At 44.5% G+C, this 27,099-nt stretch overlaps 2 protein-coding genes and 2 pseudogenes across 4 annotated transcripts; all 4 read right to left on the reverse strand.

The window, feature by feature from the left end:
* Positions 1-385: 385 nt before the first annotated feature.
* On the reverse strand, positions 386-17,221 carry LOC307073901 (toll-like receptor 7; the record flags this gene model as incomplete). The annotated part of the gene is made up of 5 exons (XM_079733858.1): positions 386-514; positions 8,021-8,566; positions 12,001-12,184; positions 12,887-16,059; positions 17,213-17,221. The coding sequence occupies 5 exons, from the start codon at positions 17,219-17,221 to the stop codon at positions 386-388; spliced, it is 4,041 nt and encodes a 1,346-aa protein (XP_079589984.1).
* Positions 545-3,228, reverse strand: LOC307073112 (toll-like receptor 8; annotated as a pseudogene). The gene is made up of 2 exons: positions 3,205-3,228; positions 545-2,835 (listed from the first exon to the last, which is right to left on the reverse strand). The product of its transcript is annotated as a toll-like receptor 8 (transcript).
* On the reverse strand, positions 3,404-6,952 carry frmpd4 (FERM and PDZ domain containing 4; the record flags this gene model as incomplete). The annotated part of the gene is made up of 2 exons (XM_079732818.1): positions 3,404-6,580; positions 6,944-6,952. The coding sequence occupies 2 exons, from the start codon at positions 6,950-6,952 to the stop codon at positions 3,404-3,406; spliced, it is 3,186 nt and encodes a 1,061-aa protein (XP_079588944.1).
* Positions 17,222-18,370: 1,149 nt separating the features above from the next.
* On the reverse strand, positions 18,371-24,595 carry LOC307073902 (toll-like receptor 8; annotated as a pseudogene). The gene is made up of 3 exons: positions 24,545-24,595; positions 19,508-20,062; positions 18,371-19,054 (listed from the first exon to the last, which is right to left on the reverse strand). The product of its transcript is annotated as a toll-like receptor 8 (transcript).
* Positions 24,596-27,099: the final 2,504 nt, after the last annotated feature.

Consider the following 27,099-nt stretch of genomic DNA (forward strand, 5'->3'; position numbering starts at 1 on the left):
AACATATATTCTTTACAGAGGTCTTTATATAATTATTTAAATGGTATGGAGAGTTGACTACCCTTTCCAAAATGAAAACGGTTCAGCATCAGGCCAACCTTAATTAATAAAATTAGAGGCCCTATATTATGGAGATTTTGAAACCACAAGACAACAGCAATACAAAACAAAGACATATAACACTATGACATGAAACTAGGCTGTTAAAAGTGGTTCAGTAATAACACACATTATCATAGCATTCAACCCATAAAGAAGATCAGTTCAAAAGCATCACTCAACAAAGATAACTGCAAAAATAGCCTACAACAACGACAAGTAAATTTAAGTAACTTAACATAAAGGAAATACAGAAGAAAAAGAGAAAAACGTCCAAGCTACAGCTTCAGTCTCTCTCCCGGCTGCATGTGAAGTACTGAGAGTAAGTGCTGGTGTACATCGTCTGGTTGTCCACCCTGACTACATTCCTGAGGTTCTGCCAAAACCAGGGCTCAGCGGCCGCAGTCCTGGGCCACTCCAAAACACCCTCCCCGCACAACCTCCTCCTCAGACGCAGGAAATGGGAGTACACGTAGTCTGGCGAGGCCGAAGAACGATAGCCCTTCCATTTGGCCTTCAGGTAATGCAGGACATAGGAGGCGTCCCAGTAGAAGATGTGCGCCACCGTTGCCATTGACGTGGTGACAACGATGAAGGTAGTCATGAGAATGGAGATCAGTAGTGCCAGACGGTCGTTGACACACTGGTCAAAATCAAAATAAATCACCTGAGGATGGCCGTAGGGTACGAAGCAGTAGACCTCCGTGGTCAGGCTGGGGATGGTGACATTGTTGTCTTCAATCCAAAGAATAAAATCCAGTGCATCACATGAGCATTGAAATGGGTTCCCATGTAAAGACAACGTTTGAAGGTCCTTATTAGGTTTTGTTAAGAAGTTAGTCTGGTTGATAACAGAACGCTCGTTGTGGTTCAGGGAGAGGGTTTTAAGACTTTTGGCGCCCGCTATAAATCCATTTGACGGTGTGCAATTTGATTATGAGCCAGATTCATGGTTATTAAAGTACAGGTGGTAACACTTCTTACATAAGTCACAGCATTGTGACTTAGATCGAGGGTCTGGAGGTTGTTGAAATGTTCTAGTTCAGTCCAATTAAAATCTGAGAGTTTGTTGTCATTTATTAACAGGGTTTTGAGCTGCCATGGTAACAAAACGTAAACCTGATCAGGAATTTCGTTGTTGAAAGAGATGTCAAGTATATTCAAATTAGTGAGATTAGTAAACAGATTCATATACGAGTCATCTTTCCAAAGGGTCCAAAGCACATTGTGTCCAAATCAAAGCTCATTTAATGACTAACTCTGTAACATTTTGGTAGTTAAAGTATGAATACAAGTATTGGTCATATTTAATATCTCAAGAACAGGCAGATTTTGCACAAAATTTTAATTAGGTGTGATCCCATAGGCTTTCAAGTAGTGGTCGTTGAAACTGATGTCCAATAACTTTAGCTTCTGTAATTCTTGGAATGCATTGCTAATGGCCAATTCAATCTTATTAAGTGACAGATCCAGATATGTCAGATTTGGCAATGACTCAAATTCTGTCCCATTTAATGCGGATGAAAACCCATTTCTTGAAAGGTTAAGGCATGAGCTATTATCATAGCCTTCAAATCGCTCCAAAGTAATGATGAAAAGATTATTTGAGCTAAAAATAAGCGCGCAACCTGCCTTGATACACTCTGGATTAGCCAAAGTGCTACCAAAATTCAACGAGTTGGCCATCAGGTGCGGTGAAGAAATCAGGTTAGCATCAACATTTCCTCTCTTGCCAGAAGGGTAAGGTGTACTTACTGAAACGGGATACAGTCTGTTCTCTGATAGGAATATTCTTTGCAACTGTGGGATTTCTTTGAATATGGTGGAATTAGAGTGAACAATAAAGTTAGTCCCTAGATTTAGCAGAGTAAGGTGTTTTAGCTCAAAAAGATTTTTTTATCAAATTATAGTATCAAATTCAGTTTCTCTAAAAACTAAACCAACCAAGTGCAATACTCGATGCGACCTAGGCTTTGAAAAAGCGTTTGACAGCTGAACGGTCTTTGGGTATATTTTAAGTCTAAAATTGAACGACAGATCTAAATGTTCTAATTTTGAAAGACTTCTAAAACACTTCAGTTCCCCCTGAATGGCATTTTCTAAAAGATTGAATGATAGCAAGAGTTTTGTCAGATGTTTGAGATTTTCAAACCAAAAGTCATTAAGTTCTGTCAGGGAGTTGCCTGCTAAGTGTAATGTCTTTAGTTGGTTAAGGTTAATAAACGCCTTAGGGTGGATTCCAAGGGAAATATTGGGGCAAGTTACACAGGGATATGCAGCATTTTCACTTCTTTGGCAGTTTCCATGTATGCTCAGTACGTTTAAGTGATGGAGCTCTTTAAAGTCCTCTTCAGAAATGTAATGTTTTTGGTTGTCACTAATTGATAGGTTTGTTAGCGTTGTTGGTAGTCCCTTTGGAACGTGTCTTAAATTGTTGAAGGAAATGTCCTGAAACTCAAGCTTGATCAAAACTGAAAAAGTGTTACTTGAAATGTTCACTGGTTTTGAGCAATTATTGCTAAAATAGCAGTTTCTTTGCAAGAATAGATTTTTCACATTTGTTATACCAGCAAAGCTATCCTTGTTAAGCACCAGGAAGCTGTTATTGTTTAGCCGAATCGTTGTCAGACTTGGAGGAAGATCTCCGGGGATATGAGTCAGACGATTGTTGCTTAATTCCAATGATAGCAGCTTTGTTAGATTTTTGAAAGCATACTCTTTGATGTTTTTTTTAGTCTATACAAAGCACGTAAAATAATTAACAAATTTATGATCGAAAATACAGATAAAAAATAATAACAAATATTCCCAAAGCTCTGAAGTGTAAGTTTAATTCTTGGTTATATGTTATTGTATTTAGAAAAAAATAATTAAACTTGAATGAGACATGGAATATATTTTTAACAAATGTGAAAATATAGAAAAATGTATCACAAAGATATAGATTTAGCGAGTATCTTTGAGTCACTTTTTTAGTGAATGTTTCAATAACTCACCATTATGAATGTGGTGAACCCGCAAGATATAATTCGTAAAAAGTTGTTAAATGTCAATTCAATAGCACAGGACAATAGCTGTATTCTCTTGTGGGTGAAGTGAACACACTAAATCAGACAGCAGCAGCTTCATCAAAGTTTAACCATTAACAAATAGCAGAAGGAAGCTTTTTTTAAATTCCTTTTTGGGTACATAGATTGGTCATGTTTTAATTCCAATGAATCATAGAATCCTTGCAGATTTCTAATAACAATGCTGATATGATGTACTCTATGTTTATTTTTTATACGTTTTATCCGTAATTCCGTTACAGCGTCTCCCTGAACATGTCACTGTACTGCTTGTTACTCTCTGTAGCGAGCACGCTTCTGAGTTCAAACCAAAAGTATGGCTGAGCCTGAGGATTGGTCGGCCACTCCATGACCGACCGCCTGTACAGTCTCTTCCTGAGTCTCAGGTACTTTGAGTTACTCGCTGCCTTCTCCAGAAAGATCAGCACGATGACGTCGTTCTTCTCATCCATGAGCCGCTGGTGCGCCATGTAGAACGCCGTCTTGAAGCTCCCGCTCTTCACGTCGCGGTTGGTGAGGACGAACACCGTCCTCTTGCTCTGATGGATGCTCTGGCACAGGTTGTCCACCACCGGACAGCCAGGGATCCAGTCCCGCTCCTCCAGGCACAGCCGGAGGGGACGGTCCCCCCGCTCCTCCAGCTGAACGCACAGCTCGTTCATCACCCATTCGCTCACCGCCGGGTCCTTCTTCTCGTACACCACGAAGGCGTCGTACGGGCAGCTCTGCGACGAGGGCTGGCGGCCGTAGCCTTTGAGTTTGGCCACGCAGAAGTGGTAGATGTACCAGACGTCCCAGAGGAAGAGGTGGCTGGAGACGGCCAGGGTGACGAAGACGAGCAGCATGGACGTCAGCAGGATGTAGAGCACAAGGGACAGGTAGTGGTACTGGCAGGCCAGTATGTCCACCGTGAGGACCAAGTGACCTCGCTGTGCCACCGGGGTGTCGCAGGTCACGTCTGTGGCCAGCAGGGGGATGGTGACTGAGGTGCTGTTGAGCCACTCTATGAACCATGTGGTGTTGCAGGTGCAGGTGAATATGTTGTTGTGTAGGAGGAGCATGTCCATATTATTCACAATGTTAGCAGGGAGACTGGAGTGTTCCATGTATTTTAGTTTGTTGAAGCTGAGATCCAGATACTTTAAGCTAAACGCATCCTTCAGGAATTCTGGAGAGAGATTTTCTATCTGGTTTCCTGTTAAAATGAGTTTTTGGAGAGATTTGGTGCAGTTTGAAAGCACCATGGGAACTCTTGTGAGACGGTTCCCACTTAGATCTAAAATCTTCAACGAAGTCAACTTTTCTATATCTCCCCAGAAAAATTTGGTGAGTATATTTTTTCTAATGTATAGTTCAGATAGTTCATCTGGCAGGTTATGGAGCACCTCACGGGGAATGAAGTTAAGGTTGTTCTCAGAGATGTCGAGAACGCGTAGATTCACAAGGTGTTTGAAATATCCGATGTACCTTGTATCGCCATCTCTCCAAAGCATATCTAAACGGTTGTCTATGAACTCCAGTCTCTCCAGGGAGAAACTGCTCATCTCTGTGTTAGTAGATGTTGAGATCTTGTTATGATTCATGAGAAGTATCTTAAGCTTGGGTAGTTGTTTAGTAAAGTTAAGCATGTGGGTCAACCCCTCTGATTCAAAGTAATGATTGTTGAGGCTTATGTCTAGGATGACCAGACTCTGGAGCTCTTGAAACGCAGTGGGATGAAGAAGGTCAAGCCGATTCGCTGAGAAGTCAAGATAACTTAAATTTTTGAGATAAGTGAATTCACTGCCATTTAAACTTTGGCTCATTGCGTTTCCAGATAGATTAAGGCATTTCAGATCGCCAAGATTTAAAAATTTTGAATGGAGGAAAAAAATATTGTTCCTGCTTACGTCCAAGGTCTTGCCGAAATTACTGCACTGTGGGTTGACAAAGGAGTTAAAAACCCCAAGCTCTTTATCTTTGTATTTGCAACTACGTGCATACTCATCATACCTGAAGTAATGTATCTCTCTCACGCCCTCATCCCCAAATTGTTGAGCACCGGTCATAGGTGACCAACGCCGAGCCTGGTGACCAGAGACAGAGTAATACAGCTCTGGGCCTTCGGATGGGGAGGATATTTTGTTATCTGACAGATTGATTATTTTAAAGCTTTTCAGCTCCATCAGAACACTGAGATTGGCCATTTGAATGAAGTTTGTGCCCAGATCTAAAACCTCCAGGTCGGGTAAAGACATCAGTGGTTGGATGCCTTGTATGGTCAGTGATTGGAACACAAAGCCCCGAAGCCTAAGCACTTTCAGTGATCGGAGGACGGAGAACGTGGGGTTCAGATTCAAAGTGGCTGGGTATTTCTGCAGTTCGTAGTTGAATGATAGATCCAGCTCCTCTATGTTGCAGAGGGCTTTTGGAAGGTTAAAGTGCGCCACCTCCCCGGCCAAAAAGTTGGACGAGAGGTCGAGCACCTTCAGCTCTTTTAAGTTGTCAAACCATTCCGGAAGCACGGTGGTCAAGGAGTTACTGTGCATGCGTAGGATCTTAAGTTTGGCCAATGTTTGGAACGCATTCTTGTGTAACTTAAGGGAGTTGTTTGGACAGGGATCACAAGGGAAAGGCACGTTGTAGCACCGGGGACAGTTTCCGCTAATATCCAAGATTTCCAAATTAGTTAAGTTTTTAAAATCTTTTTCTGTGACTTTTTCAATATTGTTGTTATAGAGATACAGCTCTCTCAAACTTAAAGGCAACAGGGATGGGATATAAGACAAATTGTTGGACTTAACAGATAACAATGTCAAATTGCTAAGCTGTAAAAATGCCCCAGCCTCTATGCTATAGGACACATTGCATGGGTTTCGGTAATAACAGTTCTGACCCAGGTAGATGATCTCAACGTTTGTGATCTCCGAGAGGTTTTCTTTAGAAATGTAGAATATGTTGTTTACTTCAAGACTCAGAAGGCGGAGGTTTGGAGGCAGGCCCCTAGGTATGCCAGCCAGCTGGTTGCCATCCAGGTACAGCGCCTGCAGCTTCTTCAGGTCGCTGAATGTGTCTTCCATAATGGTCAGGCCCTTGGTGCACACACGATCCTTGGGGCCGATCTTAATAGGTACACAGTTGCATCGCATGTCGATCTCCGTGAGGTTCTCCAGACCGCGGAAGGAGGTGGCGTTCAGCTGACGAATGTAGTTGATTGTGAGCGTGAGGTTGGTGGCGTTCCCTGGGATGCCACTCGGGATGGATGTGAGACTTTTCTCGGTGCAGTCCACCATGACCACACTGCCATTGATGGCCAAGCTGACGTTACACGGGAGTGTTTTGGGGTACCATCGCATGGACGGCGACGCGTCAAGACTGAGAGGCCTCAGGCTTGGCAGGGAGAGACACAGCAGGATGAACATGCCTCCTTTCTCCTGGATGAAAGGGGAGGAGGAAGATGGGGGATGGGGTGGAGTGGGTTGGTATTCAGAGATGCATAACTGGGTCTTCTTCAGAGAAGTCTAGTTTCACTTGAAACAGATGCACACAACCAAGTACATTGTCAACAGTAAAGGAACCCTGCCACTTACATGCTTTGATAGATATCACATGCTTAAGCATTGGTTCGCTAAAATCCACAACCACAGAAAGAACACTCCCACCAATCACCTCCCCATCCCGCAGCAATATAAACACAGGCACACACCAGTATTTGGTAGGGTATTAGGTAGTATATAATTCATTGACTAACAAAATAACCTTGCATGTGGGGAAGTTCTGCTGGGGTTGAAACTTACCAGGTCCATCGCTCTTGAGAAGACTCACAATGTGTTCTGCTCTTCAAGAGATGCTGAGAGGTGGACGGAACAGTAGTGTGACATGGCGGTTCAATGTGAACATGCAGTGAAAGCAACAGGTGTCTTAGTGTACCATGATCAAAAGTTCACTTCCTTATTATTGCAAAACAGAGAGGAGTGTTTGTGTTTTAGGAAGTACCCATTTAGTACCTACTTATGTTTTTCTGTTTTAGTTTAGCTGTAGACTTTGCAGAGTGTGTGTGATTGGGTATTGTCTTTGGGAAATGTATGTACTGCTAAACAATGTTTGGTGGTACAAAGCATGGACCTTTGGAACCCTTTAAGTTAGTCATTTGTTGGTTAATTGGCAACAGTTTGTTTTCACTAGTAGAGCCTCCTGTGGTGTAATTTGTCTTAAGAGCTCTCGATGTTTTTTATAATTGATTGAGTGCTTTCTGATTTAACAAACACATCAAAAATTTCACCGTCTACATGGAAAGCCACCAAAGGTCATTGATAAAATAATCCCATTTGCAGCATTGGTGTCTGGAACTATTGGCCATTTTTAATTTACGTTCTTTAAAGAAGTCTGTATATAATTATTTAAATGGTATTGAGAGTTGACCACCCATTCCGAAATGATGACGGTTCCGCCTCAGGCCAACCTTAATTAAAAAATTTAGAGGCCCTATATTATGGAACTTTTGAAACCACAAGACAACTGCAATACAAAACAAAGCCATATAACACTATGACCTAAAACAAGGTTGTTAAAAGTGGTTCATTATTAACACACATATTATTCACATACTATTCAACCCATGAAGAAGATCACTTCAAAAGCATCACTCAACAAAGATAACTGCAAAAATAGTCTAAAACAAAGACAAGTAAATTTAAGTAACTTAAAATGAAAGTAATTCAGAAAAGGAGGAAAACGTCCAAGCTACTGCTTCAGTCTCTCTCCCAGCTGCAGGTAAACCACTGAGAGTAAGTGCAAGTTTACATCGTCTGGTTGTCCACCCTGACTAAATTCCTGAGGTTCTGTCAAAACCAGGGCACCGCAGTCCTGGGCCACTCCAAAACACTCTTCCCGCACAGCCTCCTCCTGAGAAGCAGGAAGTGAGAGTTCTGCAGCACCGGCTCCAACATCAGCACCACGATCACGTCCAGGTTCTCACCCAGCAGCCGCAGGTGGGCCAGGTACATGGCCAAGCGGAACTCCCCCGTCTTGGCGTACTCCTTGGTCAGCACAAACAGGGTCTTGCGGCTGTAGCGAATGCTCTGGGTGAGGTTGTCGATCAACGGGACGCCGAGGGGCCAGTCCCGCTCCTCCAGACACAAGGGCAACACCTTCTCCCCCTCCTCCTCCAGCTTCACCCTCAGCATCCTCAGCAACCACTCCGAGACCCAGGGGTCTTTGTTGTCATAGGTCACGAAGACTTCATATACGTAGTCTGGCGAGGCCGAAGAAGGATAGCCCTTCCATTTGGCCTTCAGGTAATGCAGGACGTAGGAGGCGTCCCAGTAGAAGATGTGCGCCACCGTTGCCAAAGACGTGGTGACAACGATGAAGGTAGTTGTGAGAATGGAGATCAGTAGTGCCAGAGTGTCGTTGACACACTGGTCAAAATCAAAATAAATCATCACCTGAGGGTGGCCGTAGGATACAAAGCAGTAGACATACGTGGTCAGGTTTGGGATGGTGACAGTCTTCTATCCAAAGAATATAATCCAGTGCATCACATGAGCATTGAAATGGCTTCCTATGTAAAGACAACGTTTGAAGGTCCTTATTAGGTTTTGTTAAGAAGTTAGTCTGGTTGATAACAGACAGCTCGTTGTGGTTCAGGGACAGGGTTTTAAGACTTTTGGCGCCCTCTATATATCCATTTCAGAGTTGTGCAATTTGATTATGAGCCCGATTCAGGGTTATTAAAGTACAGCTGGTAACACTTGTTACATGAGTCAGAGCATTGTGACTTATATCGAGGGTCTGGAGGTTGTTGAAATGTTCTAGTTTAGTCCAATTAAAATCCTAGAGTTTGTTGTCATTTATGAACAGGGTTTTGAGCTGCCGTGCTAACAAAACGTAAACCTTTTCAGGAATTTCGTTGTTGGAAGAAATATCAAGTATTTTCAAATGAGTGAAATTAGTAAACAGATTTATATACAAGTCATCTTTCCAAAGAGTCCCACGCTCATTGTTTCCAAATTGAAGCTCATTTAATGACTTAAAGCATGAATACAATTATTGCTCATTTTTAATATCTCAAGAACAGGTAGACTTTTAACAAAATCTAAATAATGTGTAATACCATAGGCTTTAAAGTAGTGGTACCTTTAGCTTCTGTAATTCTTGGAATGCATTGCTAAAGTCTGAGTCAATCGTATTAAAGGACAGGTCCAGATGTGTCAGATTTGGCAACGACTCCAATTCTGTCCCATTTAATGCAGATGAAAATCAATTTCTTGAAAGGTTAAGGCATGAGATATTATCATAGCCTTCAAATTGCTCCGGAGTAATGAAGAAAAGATTATCTGAGCTAAAACTAAGCGCGCAACCTGCCTTGATACACTCTGGATTAGCCAAAGTGCTACCAAAATTCAACGAGTTGGCCATCAGGTGCGGTGAAGAAATCAGGTTGGCATCAACATTTCCTCCCTTGCCAGAAGGGTAAGGTGTACTTACTGAAACGGGATACAGTCTGTTCTCTGATAGAAATATTTTTTGCAACTGTGGGATTTCTTTGAATATGGTGGAATTAGAGTGAACAATAAAGTTAGTCCCTAGATTTACAGAGTAAGGTGTTTTAGCGCAAAAATAGTTTTTAATGTATCAAAATCAATTTCTCTGAAAACTAAACCAACCAAGTGCAATACTCAAAGCGACCTAAGCTTTGAAAAAGCGTTTGACAGCTGAACGGTCTTTGGGTATGTTTTAAGTCTAAAATTGAACGACAGATCTAAATGTTCTAATTTTGTAAGACTTCTAAAACACTTCAGTTCACCCTGAATGGCATTTTCTTAACGATTGAATGATAGCAAGAGTTTTGTCAGTTGTTTGAGGTTTTCTAACCAAAAATCATTAAGTTCTGTCAGGGAGTTGCCTGCTAAGTGTAATGTCTTTAGTTGGTTAAGGTTAGTAAACGCCTTAGGGTGGATTCCAAGAGGAATATTAGGGCAAATTTCACAGGGATATTCAACATTTTCACATCTTTGGCAGTTTCCATGTATGATCAGTACGTTTAAGTGATGGAGCTCTTTAAAGTCATCTTCAGAAATGTAATGTATTTGGTTGTCACTAATTGATAGGTTTGTTATCGTTTTTGGTAGTCCCTTTGGAACGTGTCTTAAATTGTTGAAGGAAAGGCAAAAGTGTTATCTGATATGCTCACTGTTTTGGAGCAATTATTGCTAAAATAGCAGTTTCTATGCAAAACTAGATTTTTCATATTTGTTATACCAGCAAAGCTGTCCTTGTTTAGCACCAGGAAGCTGTTATTGTTCAGCCGAATCGTTGTCTGACTTGGTGGATGATCCCCAGGGATATGAGTCAGACGATTGTTGCTTACATCCAATGATAGCAGCTTTGTTAGATTTTTGAAAGCATACTTTTTGATGTCTGCGTTCTGCAGGCCAAGCATTTTCGCGTTGTAAAGATCAGTGAGATTTTCCAGATGAGAAAACGCATTCCCTGGTATTTGTTGAAGATCGTTTTTTGACAAATCAACTACAGTGGCATTGGTGGTCATCCCGTCGGGTACTTCTTGAAGTTTCTTTGCCTGATAGTCAAACACTAGTCCATTGACATCACATGGAAACTGCCGGGACATTCAATTTGTACTGTGTTGGAACATGGCAGTATGACTCCCTTGATGTAAAAACAGAAGTAGTTGACCTACAAGGTAAGACCAGTAGATGGGGGTATTCTGTAGATAACATAAAGCAGAAGAATTATTCAGTTAAAGAAATGTATTATCATTTTCAGCAACATTTTCTACGGGTTACACGCGCGCACACACACACGCACGCAATATGGTGTATTCGGACAGTACAAATATTGGAAGAGAATTAATAATGCCTTCTTATTGTCTATACAAAGCACAATATTAATACAATAATTAATATATGATCAAAAATGCAAATAAAAAAGAATAACAAATATTCCCAAAGCTCTAAAGTGTGACTTTAATTCATGGTCATATGTTATTGTATTTTGAAAAAAATAATTAAAAGTTGAATGAGACATGGGATATATTTTTAACATATGAAAATATATAAAAAAATGTCACACAAAGATATAGATTTAGCGAGTATATATGAGTCATTTTTTTAATGAATGTTTCAATAACTCTCCATTGTGAATGTGGTTTACCATCAAGATATAATTTGTAAAAAGTTGTTAAATGTCAATTCAATAGCACTGGATAATATCTGTATTTTCGTGTAGGTGAAGTGAACACACTAAATCAGACTACAGCAGGTTCATCGAAATAGAACCATCAACAAATTGCGGAAGGAAGCTTTTTTTTACCTCTGTTTTTTTGGTACATAGATTGGTCATGTTTTAAAGGGGACATATTATGTAAACAACACTTCCTGGGATTTGGGGTGTCGTTTTGGGTCTCTGGTGCTCCCACACACATACAAACTTTGAGAAAAGTCTGTACATGATTTTTTGAGTCAAATATGCATTTTTGACAGTACCACGCCTACAGTTACCAAACGAGCGAGTCAGTTTCGGCGCCCCCTCCTACGTAGGAAGGGGGCACTGTCAAATATTACCTCCCACTTCCCCACTCCCCTCCGATCAGAACATATCTAAGATTTTGTGGACCAGCGAATGAGCAGCTCCGGCTGGGGGAACACGGCTGCAGCCCTGCAGCTATGCTCCGGGAGTACAATCCCTTTCTCTGCCAGAATGCCGCCAAATTTTTGGCAGCAGGCTGGAGGAGGAGACATGGAGGAGAAAGGGATTGTACTCCCGTAGCTGAGCTGCCGGACTGCGGCAAACCCCTGCCGGATTGCCCCCGAAGCTTCGGCGGCAGTCTTGCCGCCGTCGAAGCCATCCGGCCGCCGCCGAAGCTTCGGCAGCAGTCCGGCAGCTCCAGCGGTATACTCCAAGAGCTGAACTGCGGCCGAAGCTCTCTGGCTTCTCCGTTGGGTGTACTCCGGGAGCTGAACTGCCGCCGAAGCTGGCAGGTCCGGTGGGGGTAGGTCCCGGCGGCAGTCCGGCAGCTCCGGTGCAGGGAGCATGGCGGCAAGTCTGGCAGCTCAGCTCCCGGAGTACAATCCCTTTCTACTCCATGTCGCAGTTCATGGACTTCAGAGAGTCAAGGCCAAAGTTCCTTTCCCCCAATTCCTCTCAACCATGGCCGAGATATCCCCCGCTACGAGTCTTTACTTGTTTTGGAAGTGCCAGAGACGTCAGACGCAGTCTGACGTCAGTCTTTATGATTCATAATATCATCCGAGGCGCACATAGCTTCTGGCCGTGATATTAGATATAATATCATATAAATACCCATGCGTAATATTGTATTATATTATATTATATAGATATAGAGCTCTAGGAGTCCGCAAACGGCAACAATCCCTTCCCCTCCATGCTGTGGTTCAGTCTGACAGCTCATTGGTCAATGGGCAGCAGCTCATTTGCATTAAAGCTATAGACACCAGAAACAACGCATTCTGAAGGGAATGAAAGAGAGGGGAGTAGCGGTAGGCAAGACTTTTTTTTCCTCAAAGCTATTTCCAGCATACTGCTTCAAAAACATGTTTTCTGGAACTCAAATACTATGTTTACTTGTTGGGAAAACACCATAATATGTCTCCTTTAACTCCAATGGATCATAGAATCCTTGCAGATTTCTAATAACAATGCTGTCTTGATGTACTCTATTTAATTTCTTTTTTACGTTTTATCCGTAATTCCGTTACAGAGTCTCCCTGAACATGTCACTGTACTGCTTGTTACTCTCTGTAGCGAGCACGCTTCTGAGGCCAAACCAAAAGTATGGCTGAGCCTGAGGATTGGTCGGCCACTCCATGACCGACCGCCTGTACAGTCTCTTCCTGAGTCTCAGGTACTTTGAGTTACTCGCTGCCTTCTCCAGAAAGATCAGCACGATGACGTCGTTCTTCTCATCCATGAGCCGCTGGTGCGCCATGTAGAACGCCGTCTTGAAGCTCCCGCTCTTCACGTCACGGTTGGTGAGGACGAACACCGTCCTCTTGCTCTGATGGATGCTCTGGCACAGGTTGTCCACCATCGGACACCCAGGGATCCAGTCCCGCTCCTCCAGGCACAGCCGGAGGGGACGGTCCCCCCGCTCCTCCAGCTGAACGCACAGCTCTTTCATCACCCATTCGCTCACCGCCGGGTCCTTCTTCTCGTACACCACGAAAGCGTCGTACGGGCAGCCCTGCGACGAGGGCTGGCGGCCGTAGCCTTTGAGTTTGGCCACGCAGAAGTGGTAGATGTACCAGACGTCCCAGAGGAAGAGGTGGCTGGAGACGGCCAGGGTGACGAAGATGAGCAGCGTGGACGTCAGCAGGATGTAGAGCACAAGGGACAGGTAGTGGTACTGGCAGGCCAGCAAGTCCACCGTGAGGACCAAGTGACCTTGCTGGGCCCCCGGGGTGTCGCAGGTCACGTCTGTGGCCAGGAGGGGGATGGTGACTGTGGTGCTGTTGAGCCACTTTATGAACCAAGTGGTGTTGCAGGTGCAAGTGAATATGTTGTTGTGTATGAGGAGCATGTCCATATTATTCACAATGTTATCAGGGAGACTAGATTGTTCCATGTATTTTAATTTGTTGAAGCTGAGATCCAGATACTTTAAGCTGAACGCATCCTTCAGGAAATTTGGGGAGAGATTTTCTATCTGGTTTCCTGTTAAAATGAGTTTTTGGAGAGATTTGGTGCAGTTTGAAAGCACCATGGGAACTCTTGTGAGACGGTTGCCACTTAGATCTAAAATCTTCAATGAAGTCAACTTGTCTATATCTCCCCAGAAAAATTTGGTGAGTATATTTTTTCTAATGTATAGTTCGGATAGTTCATCTGGCAGGTTATGGAACACCTCACGGGGAATGAAGTTAAGGTTGTTCTCAGAGATATCGAGAACGCGTAGATTCAAAAGTCTTTTGAAATATCCGATGTACCTTGTATCGCCATCTCTCCAAAGCATATCTAAACGGTTGTCTATGAACTCCAGTCTCTCCAGGGAGAAACTGCTCATCTCTGTGTTAGTAGATGTTGAGATCTTGTTATGATTCATGAGAAGTATCTTAAGCTTGGGTAGATGTTCAGTGAAGTTAAGCATGTGGGTCAACCCCTCTGATTCAAAGTAATGATTGTTGAGGCTTATGTCTAGGATGACCAGACTCTGGAGCTCTTGAAATGCAGTGGGATGAAGAAGGTCCAGACGGTTCGCTGAGAAGTCAAGATATTCTAATTTTTTGAGATAAGTGAATTCACTGCCATTTAAACTTTGGCTCATTGCGTTTCCAGATAGATTGAGGCATTTCAGACCGCCAAGATTTAAAAATTTTGAATGGAGGAAAAATATATTGTTCCTACTTACGTCCAAGGTCTTGCCAAAATTACTGCACTGTGCATTGACAAAGGAGTTAAAAACCCCAAGCTCTTTATCTTTGTATTTGCAACTACGTGCATACTCATCATACCTGAAGTAATGTATCTCTCTCACACCCTCATCCCCAAATTGTTGAGCACCGGTCATAGGTGACCAACGCCGAGCCTGGTGACCAGAGACAGAGTCATACAGCTCTGGGCCTTCAGATGGGGAGGATATTTTGTTATCCGACAGATTGATTATTTTAAAGCTTTTCAGCTCCATCAGAACACTGAGATTGGCCATTTGAATGAAGTTTGTGCCCAGATCTAATACCTCCAGGTGGGGTAAAGACATCAGTGGTTTGATGCCTTGTATGGTCAGAGATTGGAACACAAAGCCCCGAAGCCTAAGCACTTTCAGTGATTGGAGTAAGGAGAACGTGCGGTTCAGATTCAAAGTGGCTGGGTATTTCTGCAGTTCGTAGTTGAACGATAGATCCAGCTCCTCTAGGTTGCAGAGGGCTTTTGGAAGGTTAAAGTGCGCCATCTCCCCGGCCAAAAAGTTGGACGAGAGATCGAGCACCTTCAGCTCTTTTAAGTTGACAAACCATTCCGGAAGCACGGTGGTCAGGGAGTTACTGTGCATGCGTAGGATCTTGAGTTTGGCCAATGTTTGGAATGCATTCTTGTGTAACTTAAGGGAGTTGTTTGGACAGGGATCACAAGGGAAAGGCGCGTTGTAGCACCGGGGACAGTTTCCGCTAATATCCAAGATTTCCAAATTAGTTAAGTTTTTAAAGTCTTTTTCTGTGACTTTTTCAATATTGTTGTTATAGAGATACAGCTCTCTCAAACTTAAAGGCAACAGGGATGGGATATAAGACAAATTGTTGGACTTAACAGATAACAATGTCAAATTGCTAAGCTGTAAAAATGCCCCAGCCTCTATGCTATAGGACACATTGCATGGGTTTCGGTAATAACAGTTCTGACCCAGGTAGATGATCTCAACGTTTGTGATCTCCGAGAGGTTTTCTTTAGAAATGTAGAATATGTTGTTTACTTCAAGACTCAGAAGGCGGAGGTTTGGAGGCAGGCCCCTAGGTATGCCAGCCAGCTGGTTGCCATCCAGGTACAGCGCCTGCAGCTTCTTCAGGTCGCTGAATGTGTCTTCCATAATGGTCAGGCCCTTGGTGCACACACGATCCTTGGGGCCGATCTTAATAGGTACACAGTTGCATCGCATGTCGATCTCCGTGAGGTTCTCCAGACCGCGGAAGGAGGTGGCGTTCAGCTGACGAATGTAGTTGATTGTGAGCGTGAGGTTGGTGGCGTTCCCTGGGATGCCACTCGGGATGGATGTGAGACTTTTCTCGGTGCAGTCCACCATGACCACACTGCCGTTGCTGGCCAAGCTGACGTTACACGGGAGGGTTTTGGGGTACCATCGCATGGACGGCGACACGTCAAGACTGAGAGGCCTCAGGCTTGGCAGGGAGAGACACAGCAGGATGAACATGCCTCCTTTATCCTGGATGAAAGGGGAGGAGGAAGATGGGGGATGGGGGAGAGTGTTTTTTTTTCAGAGATGCATTACTAGGTCTCCTTCAGAGGAATATGGCTTCACTTGAAACTGATGCACACAACCAGGTACATTGTCAACAGTAAAGGAACCCTGCCACCTACATACTTTAATAGATAACACATGCCTAAGCATTGGCTCGCTAAAATCCACAACCACAAAATGAACACTCCCACCAATCAACTTGTAACAACCAATAATGTAATAACGGCCAATAACGTAATAACTGCTGATAACGTAATAATTTAAATGTAATAAAGCCAATAACGTAATACATTGCCAATAATGTAATAAAGTTGTTGAGCCAATAACGTAATAACTTTTCGCCAATAATGTAATAACATATTAGGTTATTGGATGGTAATAACGTTATTGGCCTTGTGTTAAAAAAATCCATTGAAAATGTAATAACTGAGCCAATAATGTAATAACTGAGGTATCACTTTATTTTCAATTTCTGGAGAGAAACAGTCACACTTAGCCTTAATATTGCATCTTGCAACATATGCTTAAACAGCTGGTCAACTTGGATTTATATGTAACTCTTAGGGTTCCGTTATAGGGCTCTGTGTATCCAGCTCCGTGACCACGCAGACGCTTCGACTTCGAATTCTGCGTTGCAGTTTTCAGTATGGTATTGCATTTCACCACTGGAACGCTAGGGGCTCCGGGAATGAGACATTAGCTGAAAAACCCACAATCTAATACTCTAGATTGTGTCTAGATTGTGTCTTTGTCTGCAAAGAACTTGCGTAGAGTCCCGACGTTTCGATCTTACACAGCTTACAGTGTAAATATAATGTCTACAGGATTTTTTTAATACAAGGCCAATAATGTAATAACCACCCAATAATGTAATACGTTATTAAATTAATGGCAATTTATTATGTTATTGGCTATATAACATTTAAGTTATTACGTTATTGGCAGTTACTACGTTATTGGCCGTTATTACAATGTTGGTTGCTACATACCTCCCCCTCCTGCAGCAATATAAACACAGGCACATACCAGTATTTGGAAGGGTATTGAGTAGTATATAATTCATAGACTAACAAAATAACCTTGCATGTGGGGAAGTTGTGCTGGGCTTGAAACTTACCAGGTCCATCGCTCTTGAGAAGTCTCACAATATGTTCTGCTCTTCAAGAGGCTGAGAGGTGGACGGAACAGTAGTGTGACACGGCGGTTCAACGTGAACATGCAGTGAAAGCAACAGGTGTCTTCGTGTACTCCAGATCAAAAGTTCACTTCCTTATTATTGCAAAACAGAGAGGACTGTTTGTGTTTTAGGAAGTACCCATTTACTACTTACTTATGTTTGTATGTTTTAGTTTAGCTGTAGACTTTGCAGAGTGTGTGTGATTGGGTATGGTTTTTGGGAAATGTAAGTACTGCTAAACAATTTTTCGGTGGTACAAAGCATGGACCTTTGGAAGCCTTTAAGTTAGTCATTTGTTGGTTAATTGACATCAGAGCCTCTTGTGGTGTAATTACAATGAAAAAAAAGAAACATAACGGGATAAGAGGAACTTTTTATTTCAGCACTTGAAATAATTACAGCAATAACGACAATACATCAAATTGTTTTTAATTAAAGGTTACATAATAACTTAAATGACAAAGAAAGAAAGATTATGTTTCTTAATTTTTTATGTTTAATGAGGGTGCTGACAAAAAAGGAAAAGTAATCAATGATAATATGCAAAGTTTTCATCAAATCTACAGAAAAGTCAACAAAATCAAATTTTTTGAACACATTGTTTGCATTGATTTGTCTGAAGAGCTCTTGATATTTTTTATAATTGATTGAATCCTTTTTGATTTAAAAAAACACATGAAATATTTCACAGTCTACATGATATAATCCCATTTAACATTGGTTTCAGGATCTATTGGCCAATTTTTACTTATATTCTTCACAGAGGTCTTATATAATTATTTAAATGTTATTGAGGGTTGACCATCCTTTCCGAAATGACAATGGTTCAGCCTCAGGCAAACCTTAATTAAAAAAATTAGAGGCCCTATATTATGGAACTTTTGAAACCACAAGACAATAGCAATACAAAACAAAGTCTGATAACACTATGACCTCAAACTAGGCTGTTAAAAGTGGTTCATTATTAACACACATTATCATAGCATTCAACCCATAAAGAAGATCATTTCAAAAGCATCACTCAACAAAGATAACTGCAAAAATAGCCTACAACAACGACAAGTAAATTTAAGTAACATGTTAAATAGTAGTAACAGATTAAAAGTAAGTAAGTAACAGATTAAAGTACTGAGAGTAAGTGCTGGTGTACATTGTCTGGTTGTCCACACTGACTACATTCCTGAGGTTCTGCCAAAACCATGGCTCAGCGGCCGCAGTCCTGGGCCACTCCACAACACTCTCCCCGCACAACCTCCTCCTCAGACGCAGGAAGTGAGAGTTCTGCAGCACCGGCTCCAACATCAGCACCACGATCACGTCCAGGTTCTCATCCAGCAGCCGCTGGTGGGCCAGGAACATGGTCAAGCGGAACACCCCTGTCTTGGCGTACGCCTTGGTCAGCACAAACAGGGTCTTGCGGCTGTACCGAATGCTCTGGGTGAGGTTGTCGATCAACGGGACGCCGAGGGGCCAGTCCCGCTCCTCCAGACACAAGGGCAACACCTTCTCCCCCTCCTCCTCCAGCTTCACCCTCAGCGTCTCCAGCACCCACTCCGAGACCCAGGGGTCTTTGGTGTCAAAGGTTACGAAGACTTCATACACGTAGTCTGGCGAGGCCGAAGAACGATAGCCCTTCCATTTGGCCTTCAGGTAATGCAGGACGTAGGAGGCGTCCCAGTAGAAGATGTGCGCCACCGTTGCCAAAGACGTGGTGACAACGATGAAGGTAGTCGTGAGAATGGAGATCAGTAGTGCCAGGTCAAAATCAAAATAAATCATCACCTGAGGGTGGCCGTAGGATACGAAGCAGTAGACATCCGTGTTCAGGCATGGGATGGTGATATTGTTGCCTTCAATCGAAAGAATAAAATCCATTGCATCACATGAGCATTGAAATGGGTTCCCATGTAAAGACAGCGTTTGAAGGTCCTTATTAGGTTTTGCTAAAAAGTTAGTGTGGTTAATAACCGTAAGGTCATTGTGGTTCAGGGAGAGGGTTTTAAGCTTTTTGGCGCCCTCTATAAATCCATTTGAGAGTTGTGCAATTTGATTATGAGACAGATTCAGGGTTATTAAAGTACAGGTGATAACGCTTCTTACATGAGTCATAGCATCGTGATTTAGATCGACGGTCTGGAGGTTGTTGAAATTTTCCAGTTTAGTCCAATTAAAATCCAAGAGTTTGTTGTCATTAATGAACAGGGTTGTGAGCTGCTGTGATAACAAAATGTAAACCTTATCAGGAATTTCAGCAATGTTGTTGGAAGAAATGTCAAGTATTTTCAAATTAGTGAGATTAGTAAACAGATTTATAGACGAGTCATCTTTCCAAAGAGTCCCAAGCTAACTGTGTCCAAATCAAACCTCATTTAATGACTCACTCTGTAACATTTTGGTAGATAAAGTATGAATATAATTATTGCTCATATTTAATATCTCAAGAACAGGCAGATTTTTAACAAAATCTAAATTATGCGTGATCCCTTAGGCTTTAAAGTAGTGGTCGTTGAAACTGATGTCCAATACCTTTAACTTCTTTAATTCTTGGAATGCATTGATAAAGGCCAAGTCAATCTTATTAAATGACAGATGAAGATATGTCAGATTTGGCAACGACTCAAATTCTGTCCCATTTAATGCAGATGAAAACCCATTTCTTGAAAGGTTAAGGCATGAGATATTATCATAGCCTTCAAATTGCTCCGGAGTAATGAAGATAAGATTATTTGAGCTAAAACTCAGCACATTACCTGCCTTGATACACTCTGGATTAGCCAAAATTCTAAAAGGCTTCAACAGGGGGGGCCTCAGGTATGGTCAAGAAATCAGGTTGGCTTTAACGTTTCTCCCCCGTCCAGGTGCGTTAGCCATACTTATTGAAACGGGATACAGTCTCTGATTCTCTGATAGGAATATGCGTTTCAACTGTGGGAGTTTTTTGAATATAGTGGAATTAGAGTGAACAATAAAGTTAGTCCCTAGATTTAGCACAACAAGGTTTTTGAGCGAAACAAGAGGTTTCAAGGTATGAAATTCTATTTCTCTTAAAACTAAACCACCCAAGTTCAATACTTTTAGTGAAACAAGCTTTGAAAAAACGTTTGACAGCCGAAGATTCTTTTGGTATGTGTTATGTTCATAATTGAACGAAAGATATTTACATTTACATTTACATTTAGGGCATTTAGCAGACGCTTTTATCCAAAGCGACTTACAATAAGTGCATTTGTTACAATAAGTACATTTGTCATAAGAAGTGAAACAATATATCACTGTCGGTACAGTAAAGACGTTCATAGAACCAAGTGCAAGTATTACAATCGCTAGGCTAACCCATTCCCTGTGTAAAGCAGCGATAGCAGCTACTGTAGATGCTACACAATTAAGTACCTTGAATAAGTGCAATGTACAAGTGCCAGGACGTACAACATTCAATGGTGGCTGTGCATTGGTTTCTATGCAGAGTCGAGATGAACTCTGAACAGGTGAGTTTTGAGTCTTTTGCGGAAGCTGGTGAGCGACTCTGCGGTCCTGAAGATATAAATGTTGTAACTTTGAAAGACTACTAAAACACTTCAGTTCACCCTGAATGGCATTTTGTAAAAGATTGAATGATAGCCGGAGTTCTGTCAGACTTTGGAGATTTTCAAACCAAAAGTCATTAAGTTCTGTTAGGGAGTTGCCAGCTAAGTTTAACAACCGTTGTTTGGTAAGGTCATTAAACGCCTTAGGATGGATTCCAAGATAATTATTTGGGCAAGGTACACAGGGATATGGAGCATTTCCTCGTCTTGGGCAGTTTCCCTGTATTGTCAGTGCTTTTAAGTAATGGAGCTCTTTAAAGTCCACTTCAAAAAAGTAATCTATTTGGTTTTCACTAAGCACCAGGTTGGTAAGCGTTGTTGGTAGTCCCTTTGAAACGCGTCTTAAACTGTTGGAGGAAAGGTCCAGAACCTGAAGCTTTGTCAAAACTAGAAAACTGTCATCTGAAATGATAACTGGATTGGAGCGATTATTGCTAGAAATGCCGTTTCTTTGCAAGAATAGATGCGTCACATTTCTTATACCAGAAAAACTCATATTATTGAGCACCAGGATGTCGTTATTGTTTAGCCAAATCGTAGTCAGACTGTGAGGAAGAATACTGGGTACATAAGTCAGACAATTGTAGCCTAAGTTCAGAAATCTCAAGTTTGTTAGATTTATGAAAGCATCCTTATCGATGTCAACGTTCTTCAGCCCGTATTTTTTTGCGCAGAAAAGATCAAGTTCAGTGAGATTTTCCAGATGAGAAAAAGCATTCCCTGGTATTTGCTGAAGTTCATTTTTTGATGAATTTACTACAGTGGCATTGCTGGTTATCCCGTCAGGTACTTTTAAAAGTTTTTTTGCCTCACCGTCAAACACTAGTCCTTCATCTTGTACCACTTCGACATCACATGGAAACTCCCTTGACATCCAATTTGTACTGGGTTGGAACATGGCAGTATGACTCCCTTGATGTAAAAACAGAAGTAGTCGACCTACAAGGTAAGACCAGTAGATGGGGGTATTCTGTAGATAACGTGAAGCAGAAAAATTATTCAGTTAGAGAAATTTATCATAAAGCAAAATATTATACAGGTTACGCACGCACGCACGCACGCCAGGGATGGAAATTAACACCCGCCACAAGCCATTTGCGGGTGGATTTGTATGGTGGCGGGTGAATTGTGTCACTTCGCCCGCCACTGTGTCGGGTAATACTTTCCAGTCAGGTCCGTTCAAATTTGCATATTTAATACATTCGTCATACGGCGCTGCACAGTTCCACAACCATTACTGTCAACATCCGGCCCCCTTCTTCTTCTACGCCTCTTTTGCTGAACTGCAACTGTCAACATCCGGGATAATATACCGGTAACCATAGAGATAATATGCCGGTATCAACATTCGGTATACTTTTAATAAGAGATGGCGAACATCGGACAGTGGGCAACACCGTGACGGGCTGGTGTGTTCTGTGCTCTCTGTCGTAAACATGCTTCGGATTGCCACAGGTCCAATAGTTTAGTGAGTGGCACGAAACCTAAAATTGGAAGCCGTGGAGGACCACGAGTCCTCAAAAAGTCACCTTCACGTTTTGAAAATTGCCAAGGGGAAATCAGCGCCCGAAACCATGACAGCGATGAAGACGCTCGTTAGCCTCAAAACAGCCCAGCTTGATAGAAGTTAGTTCGAAATGCACACGCAATTGCCAAAAAGGCAAGGCCATTTCAAGACTTCGAATGGCACTGCACGTAAGTTATTTTTTTATTTTCTATTAGGCCTGATGCAATAGTTTGTTGCTGTCGAAAAACTAGCATGTTGGGTAACCTTAGAGCTCTGCTCACTTGTTTGGCAAACAGCTGTTTTCTGTCAGTCTGGTCAAAACAGATGTCAAGTGTGTTTGCTAAGACGTAGGGCTGTCCCGAATACCATTTTACAGGCTTCGAATACTCGTTGGATATTCCGAGCGAGTATTCCAATACTTGTTCAAAAACAACATTAATAATTGAACAGTAAAAAAGTCGGGGTTCCTTACTTTGCTGTTGTTCCGTTCCAAATCAGCTGTCACCTGTGCCATCGTAGCCCTTACAGGAGCTTATCAATTCATCCCGTAATGTGCATATGAATCCATACAAATATCCAATGTTTAGTCGTTTGTGTCCATATTAAATCCATCATTGACCGGGTATTCCTTTGACAAAAGCCAGTCTGTGAATGCGCAATAGCAGGGCTGCATAGCGAACGTACACAAACAGATACGCTAACGAGTTCCTATATATATATATATATATATATATATATATATATATATATATATATATATATATATATATATATATATTGTAGCGACCCTGGTATGTGTACTAGTGAGTGACAGCGCTGTAGTCCAATCACAAGTAGGGATACTAGGTCCAGCAACATGGGGGCTTGTGATTGGGGGAGGTTGCGCAGTGTGTGTGGGTGTCTTCCTGTGCGAGCTCCGAGTAGGAGTGTGTGAAATGTGGGTGTAGAGCGATACATGTGTGCCTTGTTAAGCTGTTGTGAAGTTTGCAAAGTTCGTGGAATAAAGCCAACCGGCTGTTACACCGGATACCTGCCTCCGCTTCTGGTTTGATCGCCACACTGGTGTCAGAAGTGACTTCGGACGTTAACTAAGGATCCGGTCGGGAGCTAGCCTAGCCACAGCAGAAGATTAGCCATCTCGCTAGCTGCACGTTATGGAGGACTTCGGCGGGACAAGAGTGAAGGAGGAGAGGAGAGACGTGGAGGAAGGAGCCTACGGTTGGTCGGGAACCGCCAGCGGGTACGAGAGAGCTGCACGTGAGGCGAAGGAGAGCCGGAGAGAGACGGTGGTGGAAATAGCTCACGAGTCGAGCATGACGCCGTCTTTCACGCGGCGCAGCAACCCTCTCTCTACCGGAGAGAGAGAACAGCGCGAGGTAAACAGCGTTCATCTTCCCGCTTCTGTTACCTCCGTTAAAACACCCAAGTACTCTGGCAGGTCAGACTGGGAGGCTTTTCATGCACAATTTGAGTTGTTAGCTCATGCAGTGGGGTGGTCGACAGAAGCTAAAGCCCTACAGCTAGCACTCTGCCTCACTGACGAAGCGCTGACTTGTCTCCTTCTGCTCACCCCCGAAGACAGACACTGTTACACGGCTTTAGTAGGGGCCCTACAGAGGCGTTTTGGACAATGTTTACAACCAGAGCTCCTTCGTAATGAACTAAATAATCGATGCAGAAGGACCGGGGAGCCGTTACGTGTACTGGCCAACGACATAGAGAGTCTGACCAGGCGGGCTTACGCACACATGCCACCGGGGGTACAGAGCGAACTAGCCCGTGACCAGTTCATCCGAGCCCTTTTCCCCTCTGAACTGCGGGTTCAGGTTCAGCTGCAGCACCCACGGACCTTACAGTCAGCCTTGGAGATGGCTGCAGAGAGGGAGATCGTATGGGGAGTAGCTGCAGGGAGCAGCGTAAAAGAAAGCCCGCTGGCGGTGAGGACGGCAGCCGGGGGCCCCACAGTGGAGGAGAAACCGGCCTGGGCGGCTGAAATGACCGAACTGATCAGAGCTATGTCACTACAGCCCGTACGACGGCCGCGGCCAGGGCCCAGAGTCTGCTGGGAGTGTGGACAGCCAGGGCATTTGGCTAGAGAGTGCCCTAAACAGCGCCCGGCTCAGGGAAACGGCTCCGGGTCCGCGTAGAGGGGAATATGCGGACTCCACCCCCTTCCCCTACCTCCCAGCCAGCCTCCACAGCAGACGATGACACCAGCTTGGTACCTGACATCTTAGTGGGGCGTGCCTCGGTGGGTGAGTCGTGCTATATTTCAGTCACTGTGGAGGGTGTACCATGTCTGGCTCTAGTAGACTCTGGGGCGACAGTTTCCTTGGTGAGACCTGATGTGGTGCCTGGGGGGACCCAGTTGGAGCCGACCGCCAAGTGGCTGCGCACCGTCACCGGGGAACTAGCTCCCCTGACAGGAAAAAGCAGGTTTTCAGTGACTATAGGGGGGTGGGCGGTACGTCACCTGCTATGGATAGCTGCCGTTCAGGAACCCTGTATTCTGGGTTTGGACTTTCTAAAAGCTACAGGATGTGTCCTGGATTTTGGGAGGGGCCTGGTGAGTTTCCGAGGGGGACCAGTCGTCACTATGTTGCCCATAGACACCCTTGTCACACCCCCTGTCAGACTTTTCACACCGGCTGGTGAATCAATAGGGGCAGCTCTCAACATCACCCCGGCCGCGTCCCTCCCTCCTGCCACTCCCACTCGGAGTGTCGGCCCCTCTCTCACCTCGACCCCCCCATCAGGTGCGACCCCCCCCCTCTCACCTTCTCCCCCTCTTCTTACAAAAGCCTCACAGCTGCAGCCCAGAGGAACGGTGGAGGCTGGAGTCAACAGCACCCCTTCAGGGACCACGTCCACCGTACACGCGACCACGTCCCGGTCACTTTCGACCAATACAGAGAGAGAGGGGGAAATATCGGCTGTGAGAGATATATGGAGGAAGAACTGTGGCGGCCTGGACCCTCAACAGCAGGAGGAGCTGTGGCAGCTGTTACTAGAATTCAAAGACAGCTTTGCCATGAGCGACGAGGAGGTGGGGTTGACTCACCTAGTACATCACGACATCGACACGGGGGACGCACGCCCCATCAAGTGCCGGCCTCGCCGCCTCCCCCTGGCTCGTCAAGAGGCTTGTGATGAGGCAGTTCGTAACCTACTGCAGGCAGGCATCATCGAGCCCTCAGACAGCCCCTGGGCCGCCGCCGTTGTCATGGTCCCCAAGAAGGTGAGCGGTTGGAGGCTCTGTCTGGACTACCGGCCGGTGAACGGGATAACCCGGAAAGACTCCTACCCCCTGCCGCGCATAGACGAGTCTCTGGACCTGGTCTCCGGGTCCTCTTGGTTCTCCTCCTTGGACCTCCGCAGCGGCTATTACCAGGTTCCCCTCTCCCCGGAGGCAAGACCCAAAACAGCGTTTTGCACAGGGCGGGGGCTGTGGCAGTTCAAGGTCCTTAGTTTTGGCCTTTGTAATGCCCCGGCCACCTTCGCGAGGTTGATGGACAGGGTGCTGGCCGGGGTCCCCCGGCAACAGTGCCTGGTATACCTCGACGACATCCTGGCTCATGGAAGTTCCTTCGAGACAGCTCTGGGAGCCCTGCGTCAAGTGCTGGAGAGGATAAGGACTGCTGGCCTTAAGCTTCACCCAGAAAAGTGCCACTTCATGCAGCGAGAGGTAACCTTTTTGGGTCACAAGGTGGGAGAGGAGGGCATTGGCACTCTGGGGAACAAGGTGCAGGCTGTCACCGGTTGGCCAGCACCCACCAACCAGAAGCAGCTGAAGAGCTTCTTGGGCCTAGCCTCGTACTACAGGAGGTTCGTACGGGGCTTCTCCTGCACCGCTGCCCCCCTGTTTCAGCTGCTACAAAAAGACTGCGACTTTCTCTGGACCGAGCAGTGTCAGGAGGCCTTCACCAGCCTTCAACGGGCTCTGAGCGAAGCCCCGGTTCTTGCCCCAGCTGATCCCTCCTTGCCATTCCTCTTGGATACGGACGCTAGTGGCTCGGGGGTGGGTGGTGTGTTGTCCCAGACTGGCCCCGATGGGGAACGGGTGGTGGCATATTTCAGCCGAGCGTTCAACAAGGCTGAAAGGCGCTACTGTGTCACCCGCAGGGAGCTCTTGGCTGTAGTGCTGTCCATCAGGCATTTCAAGTACTATCTGTGCGGCCCACTGTTCAGAGTGAGGACAGACCACGCGGCTCTCCAGTGGCTCATGACATTCAAAGAGCCAGAGGGACAGGTCGCCAGGTGGATAGAAGAGCTCCAGGCTTTCAACTTCACCGTGGAGCATCGGCCGGGGGCCCGCCACACCAACGCCGATGCCCTGTCACGTCGCCCGTGTGCCGCGGTGGGGTGCCAGTATTGCGAGCGGAGAGAGACTCGTGAGAGAGAACTGCAGGAGGAAAACGGGGGCTGTGCCGCTGTGCGTCGGGTAGAAGAACTCATCTGCCGCGAGCTGCAGATGGTCGACCCAGCTGAATGGAGGCAGCAACAGGAGCAGGACCCCGACCTTAAACCTGTGCTACAGTGGGTGGAGGCTCAGCAGCGGCCACCATGGGAGGAAGTGGCAAGGTTCTCAGCAATAACCAAGGGGCTGTGGGCCAAATTCAGGGCTCTGCGGCTGTGTCAGGGGGTACTACAGCGGGCGTGGTCACAACCAGCAACAGGAGAACAGAGATGGCAGGTCGTGGTCCCCCATGGCCTGCAAGAGGCAGTGTTGGAGGCCA

Source organism: Pollachius pollachius, assembly GCF_949987615.1.
Source record: "Pollachius pollachius genome assembly, chromosome: 3".
NCBI lineage: Eukaryota > Metazoa > Chordata > Actinopteri > Gadiformes > Gadidae > Pollachius > Pollachius pollachius.